The sequence below is a fragment of the Saccostrea echinata genome, unplaced genomic scaffold (genome assembly GCF_033153115.1).
Source record: "Saccostrea echinata isolate AGI-Se365-2 ecotype Australia unplaced genomic scaffold, CSIRO_AGI_Sech_v1 ptg000062l, whole genome shotgun sequence".
NCBI lineage: Eukaryota > Metazoa > Mollusca > Bivalvia > Ostreida > Ostreidae > Saccostrea > Saccostrea echinata.
The window spans coordinates 4,521,739-4,536,074 of NW_026889811.1; the positions used below are offsets into that span (position 1 = coordinate 4,521,739).

Sequence of the window (14,336 nt, forward strand, 5' to 3'; positions counted from 1 at the left end):
TCAATATCGATTACCAATGGACCGGATAAATAATTTAGGAGGAGCCCCGTAGCCTAGTGGGAAACCGCGGACAAGCACGCGGCATTGGAGTTAAAGAAAGACTTTGTAATTAATTTATACTATGTTGGCTTCATCTGTTAATTTCCTCCAGGAAGTGCATAACTCTTTGCAAGTCAGATACAATATTGCTAGAGTGAAGTTTCAACCTTCATTTTTGATGCTGTGGTATGGAATTATCTCTTTTGGTAAAAGAAGTGCATTTCCATGTATTTAAAAAAAAATCTAGCACACAGGTGCGAAAGAGAATTACAAAACCATCTGAAAATATATGAACACTCATATTATTTTTTTAAAAAACATAAGCTATACATTGTAGAAAACCAAGTATTGACAAATGTTTATATAAGTATAGAAGCTTATACTAGTTTTAAAATATATTATGTTCTACACATTCAATATATGTCTGTTGACTTGACTTCAGTCTTCAGAATTTGGCAGGATGAAGCTTTCTTGGAAATTACGCCGTCGCCGACTTGAATTGATGCTGGAATTTAAAGGTAGGTGTTTCCTGTGGAGTAAAGATGTTTGAATTTAGTTACAATATTATAATACTGGCTATTGCTACTCACAATTAACTAAATTTTCACTTGGAAATAAAATAACCAAGCATAATGTTTGAAAATTGTTGAATAATATAATAGTAAGAACACATTTAAGAGCTTATGTTTTTTCTCGACAAACTACATAGTTTTATATTTTCCATTTTGATTACAATAACACCTTTTTTTTTCTTTTTTCCTACTTCCTTGTTTCTTCTTGTGTGTGTTTTGTTTTAATTCTTAACTAACGGGATTGATATGTTTGTTGTTCTGTCAAACAGAATTCCCTATTTGCAAGATCCATGAATACACAGGAAGTGTGTATCTAAGCTAGTTATTTCTGTGGAGTGAAGATATTCTATTCTAAAATAGAACAGAATTAATAGTTTTTTTTCCTTGACATATTGCTTGTATGCTATCTTTTCTTAGTTTTTGCTTTGCTTTGATTTCTTTAATTGTCCTTTTTTTTTCTTTTTTTGTCTTCCCCCTTTTTTTTTGCAAAATATCCAAGTTTGTTTAAGTTCCATATTTAAGCTATTCACTGTCACTATAGCCTAGCGCTTCGTAGTCGGGAGGCCCGGGCTCGATTCTCGTTCGCCGCGCCGTGTCAAACCTAGGACGTAAGCATAGCTAGTAGCTATTCCTTCGCCAAAAGCCTGGCATAAGAAGTGAAAGTCACGGGTCTATCGAATGAAACCTTAAAAAACGAGGTCCCTATCATGGTAGGCGGTGGCACGATAAAGAACCCTCTCTGCTCAATGCCCTGAGTGCCGAGTATAGGTTTAAAATTGAAGGGCAAACGTTGACGTTTCTATAAGAGTGAAAAATTCTCGAATGGGACGTTTAACAACATACAATCAATTAATCATTCATTCAAATGAAATTAATTGAAAAAAAGTAAATTCATTACCAATAAAGATGACTTTGCAATTGATTTTTACCTGGAACACAGGTATATACAGATGAAGACGCTGAAAAAACACGCCATTGCTGACAGACCGGTGGTAATGAGCCATTTAGCGTCCAGGAAATCTGTTATAATTTGTCGTGAAAACTTTAATATTAAACAAATGTTGATACATGCATTGTATTGATGAATAATAGATATTTCGGGCATGAAGTTTTTGGTTTGGGTCTGTCCGTCTCTGTCTGGCCGTATGTTTAATTTTAAACAAATTAACCTTTGCCATAACCTATGAACGGTTGGTGCTAATTAAGGCTTTTTAGGTCACCTGAGTCACTAAGGTGACCTATTGCTATCTGTTTTTGTCCGTCATCGTCCGTCAGTCGTAAACTTTGGAACATTTTCAGCTTTATGTCTTGAACCGCTGAACCAATTTAAAAAAAAAAGGCATATAGTATCAGTTGGTAAAGGGGTACAAAATTGTGAATTTTAGGGTCCCTGTCCTCCTCTTCCCAAGGGTGGGGCTAAAACCATTAAAAATAGCACTTTTTTAAAATATCTTCTACATTACTCCTGGACATCAAGCAGTCAAACTGTTGGCATGATTGTAATAAGCACTGAGCCCTCTACCAAACTTGTGAAATTCATGGCCCTAGGATTAGGGGTTCTGGAGTAAGGGCGGGCCTCTACATGTAACGATCATATAGTGAAAATGAATAAATTCTTTAAAAATCTTCTCTCCCTCTGTATATAAAGCAGTTAAACTAGATGCATGGTTATGATGAGCAAGGGTGCACCTTCCAGAATTGTGAAATTTGTGGCTCAAGGGTCAGGGGTTCTAGTGTTAAGGCGGGGCTCTAATGATGATATAGTGAAAATGCATAAATTCTTTAAGAATCTTCTTCTCTTCCCCTGTATATTTAGAAGTCGAGATAAACAAGAACCTCATGACCTTGGAGTTTAACCTACATTTGAAAAACTGTAACCAAACTTTAACCTTGGGCATAATTTTTAATGGTTAATGTTAGGGCTTTCAAATTCAGGATTTCATATTATGCTGTGTACACCTTGTAACAAGACCTTTCTTTGTGTACCAACATTTTTGACCTCTTGACTTGGCCTTGGAATTTTACCTACTTTTGAAAGACTTAATCTTGGCGATAAGCTGCATACGGGGGCATCAGTGTTTCACAAACACATCTTGTATTTTAATTTTCAAAGAATAAAAAAACATAGATCTAAGTATCAACGCCCAGTAACATACATGTATGCAGAATGGGAACATCTAAGGACAGGGAAAAATAAGATTTTTATGCAAGGATTGGAACTCGGTTTCATAATCCCCAGGACAAGAATTCTATAGACATTTCTAAATTTTTGATGAAGTAATTAAATATAGAGACAAATAAAGTCTTACACTAGGGAGTTAACATTATTTAACATTAATCATGTGGTCTAGATCTGACCAAAATCAAAAATCTAATAGTCGCTTTACTAAATATATCAAGACTATTTTATATAAAATTCCGAAAATATAATGAATAAAGCAGAAATTTTTGCGAGGATTCAATTTTGGCATTTGAGATCGCTAAAATTAAATTCGCTTACAATTTATTCCCACATCTTAGGTAACTGTAACCTTCCAAGGCATTACAAAATCGCTAAATTTACTTCTTGCTAAAATTAAACACAGACCTTTTAGGCAAAATCCCTAAATATGTGTCTCGCTAAAAATTCCACTTACACGGTATACCTCTAAAATCCACCCTACAACGGTGTATGAAAATTTCACCTAAGAAACCGCTTTTAGAAGAATGTTGTACGTACTGGAACTTGTCAACCCAGCCTCCTTTGAATTGCTTGGAGAGATGAAGATGGCTTCCGCGTCATCGCCCACACCAGACCGCTTGTAGACGAGGGTTGTAACAATTGGGGTGGAATTGGAATCTAAAATAGATTTAAACTACATGTTTACAAGCTAAACTTTGGAAATACAAAAAGAAAAAAAATCATCAAAGTGTCATGTTGTAAATTGAGAATTTACATTTGGCAGTAAATGCAAAAGTTGTCATGATGTAATTTTGGGGAAACATATGCAAATAATTAATGTGTACAATCAATTTATAATACAACTGAAGATTTCAATTTATTTTATTTTATTTTTGATCTAAGGGCAAGCTTAATCAATTATTATACTTGAATTATCTTCCTTTGTTCTGTAATGTGGCATGTCCTTCCTTCCCTTCCCCCCCCCCCCCCTCAACACACACAGCACACACACACACACAAAATGCTCAAATTAAAATACAAAAAAAAAAAAAAATAAAAATATAAGGTTTTAAATCATGCAGTCTTTTCCTTGAACATATGTTATTGATAATCTTTTGTTAAATATTAATAATTTGTGTATTATTTAAATACAACTTTTGAGGTAGCTTGCACAAATAGATAGTCAAAAGCCACTTAATACCCTTTGTCTACTCTATGAGCAAGGAGGTTTATGCATTAAAAATCGAAGTTCTTTCCCGTCAACTCAGTGTAATCCAACAGACAACAGCATATAATAACATGTAAACGTCCAGGAAAAACATAGTACATACACGTAGGAGCGTTTCCAACAAAAATACTTTGATAATCTTAATTTGGTATTTTAGGTATGAGCATACTGACGTAGAGGTAGACTTACGTCTCTGACACAGAACTTTGTGTTTATCAGCGCAATTCTGATAATTTATTATGAATCCAGTCGAGGTTCTTGTGGCCAGTCGACACTGCTTCAGTATGCCTACAACATGTACAAGTATGAATGACTGATTCAAACTAAAATATAATAGTAGATGTGTTTTGGAAAATCGCGTATTATGTGAATTCTCATTGATGTATATTCTCTAAAACATAATCATAATGAAAGAATGAGATCTACTGTATACTTTTGGTTTATCTTATGGAATAAAATCTCAGACACATTTACCTTGACAAAATATAGTTGCGACACCACAGCTGAATATGCAAATGTGCCGTAAGTCAGACAAAATTATCATAATTCTTTCTGTAAACCTCTATCCCCTCTTAAATTTGTTTTTGAATGGGTATACAAAGAGCAATTTAAAATTAACAGTAATAAAATATACTGTAGTATGTGTAATTCTGTGTTAACATGCATGAAACATTAAAATCCCTGTTTTCATTTCATTTCATGAAAAAATCTCCTGCTTTCATTTCATTTCGAGATAAATGATAGAAATTTGTTTTTTGTATTTCTTATCTACGCCCCTGTAAGAAAACGTATTGACAGACCAAAGAAACTAATACCATCTATGTCTGCCCGATTTATTTTCAGCGGTTCGCCGCTGACATATTCTGTTAAACGGTGGAGCATTGATTGGTCATGGACACTGGTAAAATTGTAGGTATCCCCTTTGCTGCAGTCAAACTGTGCTGTTCGATTACCATCTGAAAAAAATGCATAAACTAGAATATGAAATTCAGAAATTTTCATATCATTCGAGGTTTCACAAGAGGCATAAGAGGACAAACCGTATAATACTGTATAAAGGGACCCCCTCCTCCGCTTTATTTTCGCCCCTTTCACCCTTGTTGCAAGTGGGCAAATTGTAAACAGGGTGAATTCGAGGAAGTCAGCTTTAACTCTTAACACAACTGTGTTTATGCGAATCTAAAATGGGGCAAAATTGTTTGTAAGTATTAAAGGGTAAAATAACACGGGGCGAAAATACCCCTGTATACAGTAGCAGAGTTTATTTAACTCCGTTTTCCTGCGTGTCCCATTCTATCTAGAGCTACTATGAATTAATGTTTAAAAGAACCGTAGAGGGGTAGTCATTGTCAAGTAACAATTAATTAGCAAGTAAATTATTTTATTCAACTTACCTTTGATGCATATAGATTTCAACTTTTCAGATGTGACGAGATGTTGTATAGTCAAGTATTCACAAGAATTGGCTTAAATATAGATCAAAACCCTCACATATAAATCTTTCAAAGAAAGTCACTGAATGGCAAATAAGTCGTAGACTTGACCTACATTACAAGTTATAACTAAATTGCAGTAACTCACATTAATATTATCGCTTTATTTCTATAAAATGAACACACTGTACGCTGAACAAAGCTTTATTTCATCACTTTGTTTATTCGAGAGGAAAGGGGAGAGGGTATCGTATTTTACTGCAAATATAGACTTAATTGCGGAGTGCTTTTTTTAGGACCGTCGCTTAATTTACGCATTTGAAATTTTAAAAAAATGGCTTTAAGGTCAAGATCTAGTAAACGAAAGGTGCCTACAGATTTCTCAAATTTGAGAAATAAATTCCTCTAATGGTGCTTTATAACTTTAGCTTGGTCAAATAAGGTGTTTCGGGGCATAATTTGTAGATGAACAAGACGAAAAATCATATTTCAAATTGTCATTTTCAGTGAAAAATTAAGAAAATCAGTCATGAATATGGGAGTTTTTTTTCCATATCAGACAAAGAAATGCATCCAGATTGCCTACAGTCTCTCAGAAAACGATAATTTGTATGTTCTTGGCCTCTTCTTTAAAATAATATCAAATTGAATATAGGTATCGGGATTACTTTTTACATGATTTCAAATTGAGTTCCGTGAAAGTACTTTATTTTCTACAAAATTCTACTACAGCTGTAAACTACGGGAGAAAGAAAGTTGTAATTGATTATGACGTCATAATGGATCTAGCACCAAAAAGTTAGTCTAAAGTCATTTACTAGATCTTGACCTTAAGGTCAAGATCTAGTAAATGAGTTTAGACTGTCTTTTTGGTGCTAGATCCATTATGACGTCATAATTGATTTAAACTTAATTTTTCCCGTACTTTACGGCTATTATAGTATTACGTAGAAAATAAAACATTTTCATGGAATTCAGTTTGAAATCATGTCAAAATTAACCCCGATACCTATATTCAAATTAATATTTTAAAGAAGAGGTCAAGAAGATATGAAAAACTGTTTTCTGAGAGACTCTAGGCAATATTGATACATTTTCTTTTTCTGAGGAGGAAAAAACTCCCATATTTATACCTGATTTCCTTCATTTTTCATTGAAAATAACAGTTTAAAGTATCATTTTTCGTTGAGTTTACCTAAAAATTATGCCCCGATACACCTACTTTCGCCAAGCTATATTTGTAAAGGATCATTGAAAGAACTTGTTTCTCAGATTTCAGAAATCTGAAGGCACCTTTCATTTAATAGATCTTGACCTTAATACTCGGGATATTTGAACAATTATGAGTTCATAACGCTTAAGCTCTTTAAATGTTTGCCCCTTCGACAAATGATAGACGAGAAAGTACGACCTTTCCGAAACCACTAACTTTGCTATAAATTTGGCACGATCATATAAGAATATCACTTCGCTGACATTTATTTACTTATGCTCATAATATGTTGACGGTGCGACCGTTGGGGCGAGCGCAGTGTTCACTTCATTATTATGATCCGCCTCTTCAAACCGCACGAGACATTTGGAACGTCTAGACTGTGACGTCACATGACGTATGTTAGCTGCTTTCATTTCCATAAACAAAGTTTAAAAAGTGCAAATATTTTAACAAAGAACGTTTAATCTACTATCTGCATGCAATATCCATTAAATTAAGGTGAGTTTATTTTGTGTGAATTTTTAGTTGTTGTCACCGCGTGAACGAAGTTAGCAGCGAGAACAAGAAGCGATGCATTGTGGGTCAGAATTACTGCGGAAAAAAAATCTATTGAATGAATGTGCAGTAGTCCGAATTTTCTCTTCGCCCAGGCGTTGTCGTTAGAGCTCGCAGTGACGAGCGGCGCTTCGCGCCGCTCGCTGCGCTCGCTATTATAGTCATATGCATGGAAACGTCCTTTAAAGAACTCTTTTATGTTAAAGGAGGAAACGTATATATATATTAAGTGCTAAAAACATTCTAAAAATACAAGATGCCATATTTAAGTTAAGAAGAATTTAATTTTATGTAGACAGGTGTTCAGCGTCACATCCTTTAATTTGATCACGTTACTTACAGGTATTGTTGTAAGAATCTTCAAATAAAACAAACCAATTTTCCGTCCGGACCTGTTTAATATAGTGCTAGCTTATACTCGATGTGGATTTGTCATCCTATGACTAATAGGTACTATATGCATCTAAAATTGTATTTACACCATCGTTGGATTTCAAAAGAATTCGTATACAGTTACGCGGTTTATAAAGCGTAAACTGCCCCAACCCAGTTTATACCGTATAAAATGGGTAGCTGTCAAATTCATTCCTTATAATTTAATTTTCATTCATTTGGTGTAAGAAAAAAATGATTGTCCTTAAAAGATGACTTCAATTTGTACAAAATTTGAATGTAACGTCAGGCAGATCGATACGTTTTTGACGCAAGTCATTGTGACGTAGGCAACGTATTTTATACAATATAAAGTAAATTTTTTATCCAATCAAATACAGCGTTACAATCAGAATTAAATTATAAGATTATAACTTGTTGCCTTCTTTAGAAATACAAAATTATACCATTGCAACCAAGATGAAATCGGAACCCGTCCAACCAGACACTTTCGTGATTGTTGAGGGTTCTCAACACCTGTATTTGTTGAGGATTTGCCGATAAATTCACCGCCATGTGAATGGTGCCGTTACCAGGATTAAACAAACTAGGACAGGCCTTGTCTGCAGCATACCATGACATTATATTATCTGAGATGAAATGCTGAGTGTATGAGAGGATGCCGTTATTCTGAAATCCTAATTCAAAGAAAAGTATACCGTTGTATTTTGTAAATTATTTGAGATATTATACCGGGCATATATATATATCGTACTTATAATAGCAAACAAGTAGGCTTTGAATTATTTAATTAAAACTTGGATTTTTATTTAATATTTTTGTTTTTGTTTAATCGTTTGTTTTCGCAAATGCATGTATTTGTGAATAATTCAATTTGAAACTTCTTTTAATTATGAAATATAATGATTTAATTTTCAAAGACGATTTCTTTTTCTTACTTAGGTTTTTTCCCCACAGAGGGTAACAGTTTTGATACACATCTACTAGTTTAATGTAGTTTAATTACACTGCTTGCAATTATACTTGATGTACAAAAATCTCAGATAAAAAGATTTATATTTTAGTATGATAATACCGGGGTATAACTTAAATCTGCAAAAAAGTTTTACTATGAAAGAAAATGATTATGATTAAACTTGTATAGGGGTGATTTTTCCCAAGCACCAATGGATGCATTCAGATCCTGACTTTAGTAGATACATATCGCAATTCTGGATGAACTCCAAAGTATACACATCCGAGCCAAGTTTAAGTACAAAATTCCCACTACATGTATGTACTTTCACATAGGTCTATTGTCACACATATTAAGTACAAGTTTCCGCTCATGCATATAAAGATATTATTATAGCTAAATATATTTTGACAGAAATGCTGGTCATTTGATTTATAAACTTTCCACTAATAATACTAAAACACTACAAAATTTTAAACACTATAAAATATTACTCGTTAAAAGAAGACTTGCTATTTGCAATGATTTTTTTTCTTAATGCAAAATTTTTTTCTCATGAAAAAGATATCCCCGTTTTAAATTTGTAGTTTTTGTTTTTGGAACACCCTAACCGATTTAACGTTAGCATAAACCATATTTTATTTTGATACAACCTCATTATTAGTGTAGAGTGTAGAATATTGTCATATAAGGAATTAGAAACAACTGATATAAAATAAGACTTTTTTTCAAAGTAACTTTCCAAATATTTATACGTAAGATGATATCTGAATGATTTTATAAAAAGAGTTTGGATCTTGCTATGAAAAGTCTTTAGAATTATATGTCAAGTATATTTTTAGTATCTATACACATAGCTTAATTAAAAATCAAAACAAAAAAAAGGGGGGTGGATACGCATCTTTTTGCGTTATGGTGCATTTACTATGACCTTTTTGTACTGTAATTGCGATTTGCACATACATCACTTTTTAGATCTAGAAGTTTTTTCCTCCAATATCTTTCATCCAAATAAATATTTTCGGACCAAACAGGGTCTTATTCTTTCTTGAATAGACACATCAAAAATTGTAAAAAAGAAAAAGTTTCAAATTACTTCACATTATCATTTATTTGACCTTTATGCACTCACAAAATGTCATTTTTCTCTAATTAAAAATTCATTTTACCAGTTGTGTTAAGGTTTTAAGCTTTTACTGAATTTAAGCAGAATGGTAAAAGTTTTCTAATATAAAAGTTTTTTTTAAAGAAAATCAAAAGTGGGGTCTATGATGTAATTTTTTAGATATCGTTAAAATATCGTTATAAAATATCTAATATAAGAATGGTTATTGATAGGTTGTAGGGAAAAAAAATCCAATCATTTACAATAGAGTATTATTATTATTTCAATTTTTGTATGTACTCATAAACTTACCAGTTAAAGCAAATAAGCAGAATATGATAGTGTTCATTTTTGAAATATATCCATGTACATTAGACTGAATATTATTCCAGATGTACATTTTTTATGCACTGAAGATGATGAATAAATTATTGAACAGGAAGGAACTGACCCAAGTGTACCATTTATATTTGCAAAATTAGAATTTTTGGAGACTGATCAAGGAAGAAAATACATGCAATGACAGTGTATGTTTCTGATATACAAGCCGAATATCTAAATTGACTAATACACTGTATCTAAATTGATTGAAAAAAAAATGTCATCATTTGTCACATCTGGAGAGCAATTAACACTTTTATTTACTCTCCTAATGACTTTAATTTAATGTGCATAATCATAAAAATTCTGCATCACCCGACAATGGCACTAAAAGATTGATAACTTCCGAAATAAATTTCCTGTTTAACAGTGACATTATCAAATAAGAGATGTCAGAGAAAAGATTTCCCAATCATTTGTGTCTAATCAAATAATCATCTTTCTCATTGTACTTGCGACGCAATGTATTCCTACAGTCGAAGATTTTGGTTCATTTGTAAACGGATCTGATATTTAGTCTGTGTTCACACTTTTCTAGAACAAAAATCTACAGAGAGAATCGTTTATTACTTATTAATGAGACCGATGCAAGCCCCCCCCCCCCTCCTCTTTTACAAAACGTTGAAGCTTATATTAAAAAGAGTATTCGAATCGATTTTTGTTAAATTCATATCAAAGGTGAAAAGAAAATTCTGACAGCCAATTATGATCAAATTTTTGTGACAAACACATGCTTCTTTTCATCTTTGACAAACTGTATAAAATATGCTCGAAATATAAATACTGATAGTACATGCTTAGAAATAAATTACATTGTATGTATGTACTCAATTTCCAGGAGGCTGTGGTTGTAATTATATGGCAAGCCGTTTTACAATTCATTCATAAAAAAACCCTCTTATATGCTTCAGAGACATCTCTCTAACCTACCGTGACGGTAGCTCAGTCGGTAAAGCGCTCGCTTCGTAATCGGAAGGTCTTGTGTTCAAATCACGACCGCGACTGACCTAAGCCGATAAAAAATAGGTAGCAACTGTTCCTTCGCCAAGCTCTCGGCACTTTGAAATGAAAGTTGCAGGTCCTTCGGATGAGACCTTAAAAACCGAGGTCCCGTGTCACGGTAGGCGTTGGCAGGATAAAGAACCCTTCCTGCTCAAGGGCCCTGAGTGCCGAGTAAAGGCCCTTCACCGGTAAATGATGACGTCTCTATATGAGTAAAAATTCTCCAACGGGACGTAAAACAACATTCAATCAATTAATCTGTCTAACCTAGTGAAATAACTGGTATATAAATATATATATATATATATATATATATATATATATATATATATATATATATATATATTATATATAATATATATACTCAACCAATAAAAAAAGTTAAGGGCCACTTCATTTTTTTTCAAACTTGAATATAACTACATGTATATTTTATTTTTTTAATTTCCATTTCACGGTTTCCATTCATGCTCATTTCCTCTAAGTATTGATTATTGAAAGTTTTGAATTATCTGTATTAAATTGGTATTGGTTATCTTGAATACTCCTACCCTCTGACAAGCTTAAAAAAGAACAAAACTCGATAATTTGTGTAAAATTAGTCGCTTTTTGCCTTTTAACAAGTTAATATGTCTCGCAGAAGACATCTGACAGTAGAAGAAGCCGCAAAGGCCATTGGAATGCTTGAGTCTGGATGTTCAAATTGGTGCAAAATTTGGCGTCAGCCATTGTTATCGGACGTTTGTTTGGACAATTTGAACAGATTAAAAGCGTCAAACAGAAACCTGAAAGTGGTCCGTCGAAAAGCACAACTGTTGGACAACCGTTGACAAATGACACTGCTTTTCAAGAAACATCGAATGTCACCAACAGTTGCCTTCAGCAGAGAACTAATAGTAGCAGCAGACATACGGATCTCCATGCAGATCTTGTGAAGCAGACTTTATATGATGCGGGACTTCATGCAAGACGACATGCAGTGCGCCCACCTTTGATCGTTTAACATGTATTGCAACCGTCGCTTCCAGTTTGCTCAAGACTATGCATATCAACTGGGATGAACATCATATCCAGGGAGTGTTGTGAACTGATATATCCAGATTTTGTCTGGATTTCAATGACCATCGTAGGTGTGTATGGAGGAAGAAAAACAAGCGATTCAAGGACTATTGCGTTGCTAAACATCACTGGTTCGGTAGTGGGGCAGTCATGGTTGGGCAAGCATCAGTTACGACGGTTCCACAAACCTCTTCATCATAAGGAACGCATCTCTTACCGGTGTTTGATACAGTGATGAATCCTTACATCTAGCTATTGTTAGGCCTTATGCTGGCGCCATTGGTGGCAATTTCAATTTGATGGATGCTAATGCCAGGCCACACCGTGCGAGAGTGGTCAATCGGTATTTCGAAGAGGAAACAATCGTCAGAGTGGATTGGTCAGCAAACTCACCTGACCTCAATCCAATATAACATTCATGGGACATGCTTCAGAAACAAATTTCACAAAGGTAAAACCAACCCAACACACTCCTTGAACCTTAAATTACTCTTGTTGAGAGATGGTTCAGGATTCCCGAGGATAACTTCCGGAATTAACGGTTTCCCTAATTGATGCAGGGAAGTGAAAAGGGATAGAAATGATACCAGATACTGATCATGACAAAAATAAAGGGTTTTGGACTGTTCATGTTCATTAAAACCTTCCAAATCCTCGTTGTTTTTCCCTTTCAAATCCAGTGCTGATTGATTTCCTCATTGTTTTTTCCAACTGAATATTGTTCATTTTTTTACTATTAGAAAATTTAACTGACTCGTTGCTTTTTACACTTGTCAAAGTTATATATAAAAGGATATTTCTAAGTATTTAGAAAATTTATTGGGAAAAAGGAATTTCTCTGGTTGGTCCTTATTTTTTTTTTAGTTTATTTATTTGCACAACATGGAACATCACACACTCACACACCCTCACAGAGAGAAAGAGAGAGACGCATCATAATTATGCTCTTCCTATTCTTTAAATATTCACGGACTGATTTAGCAGAATTTAAAATAATTGCACTTTTCCTGTCGTTTTTATTTTGAAGCACAAAGAGGAACAAAATCCTGATAAATAATTTATGAGTCTGTGCATATGTTGTTGTCCAACTCGTCTGTCTTTTGTATGACAAGCAGATGTATCTATAACGTTGGAGCTATTATAATAATTTCGTTCTTTACGTATTTTCACATATAAAACAACACTCAATGAGACAAATTGTACTTTCTTTGTAAAACCATTATGCTTTATACGTAATTTACGAGTCTATGTATATGTCGTTGTCCAACTCGTCTGTCTTTTGTATGATAAGCGGCAGTAACTTTGACGTTGGAGCTATAATAATTTCGTTCTTTGGGTATTATCACATAAAACAACACTCAGTGAGACAAATTGTACTTTCTTTGTAAAACCATATTATGCTTTATACGTTGATTTAATTTAGTTTGTAGAATGATTAGTAAAGATTATGAACAAGTTACTGCAGATGTGTACCAAGTTGAATTTATCTCACTTTCTGAGTATCCTTTTTGTGTAGGCCTGATTGATATTACGACATGAAACATGATCTAGCTAATTACCAGCACAGGACTTTGAAAAATTTAATTTCCACAGCCATCGAGACAAAAAAAATCAATGCTCATTAATAATACGTATAAATTGCTTTTTCTCTGACATTTAGTTTGTGGTAGAGAAATTTTACTATCAGTATCATTTTTTTTTTAAAAAACTTTATACAAAAAGTGAAAGTTTTGTTTTTCTACAGTTGGCGTAAATTAGAAATTTAACCTTCTGGAGAATGTAACGAAAATATATGAGAATTAAAAAAAAAATTCCAGATTGTCGACAATAGTGATATTCAAAATGATGATATAACTTAAAAAGAAAATAAAACCTTCCCTCTTCCTGCAAGTGATTAATGGAACATTGTTATACAGTGTTATTTAAATTTAACTGTTATATATTTACAATGTCATAAGATGTCACAAGATTTCTTTGAAAAAAAGTTCACAGCTAAAATAAGAAAATAGTAAACAAGACAGTTCGTCAATTTCTGTGTGTCTGAATAACATCAATGAATACTTAGCTTGTAATTGGAATGTAAATACAAGAAATTTATTTCAGTTTTAAAAGTTCACTGAGGATATGACCTGATACCTTTCACATGGGTATACTTTTCATAAAGCGTTCACGTGCTTTATAAGAAGATACAAATTGATGCCAGGGTGAAAAGAATCAGTTTGGTCATACCTTCATAA

The 14,336-nt window shown here is 33.4% G+C and overlaps 1 protein-coding gene across 1 annotated transcript; it reads right to left on the bottom strand.

The window, feature by feature from the left end:
* Window positions 1-451: 451 nt before the first annotated feature.
* On the bottom strand, window positions 452-10,038 carry LOC133175424 (uncharacterized). The gene is made up of 8 exons (XM_061310528.1): window positions 9,970-10,038; window positions 8,044-8,274; window positions 5,395-5,466; window positions 4,816-4,956; window positions 4,190-4,288; window positions 3,331-3,450; window positions 1,541-1,631; window positions 452-568 (listed from the first exon to the last, which is right to left on the bottom strand). Exons 1-8 carry the CDS (start codon window positions 10,004-10,006, stop codon window positions 478-480), a joined length of 882 nt encoding a protein of 293 aa, XP_061166512.1. The 5' UTR covers window positions 10,007-10,038; the 3' UTR covers window positions 452-477.
* Window positions 10,039-14,336: the final 4,298 nt, after the last annotated feature.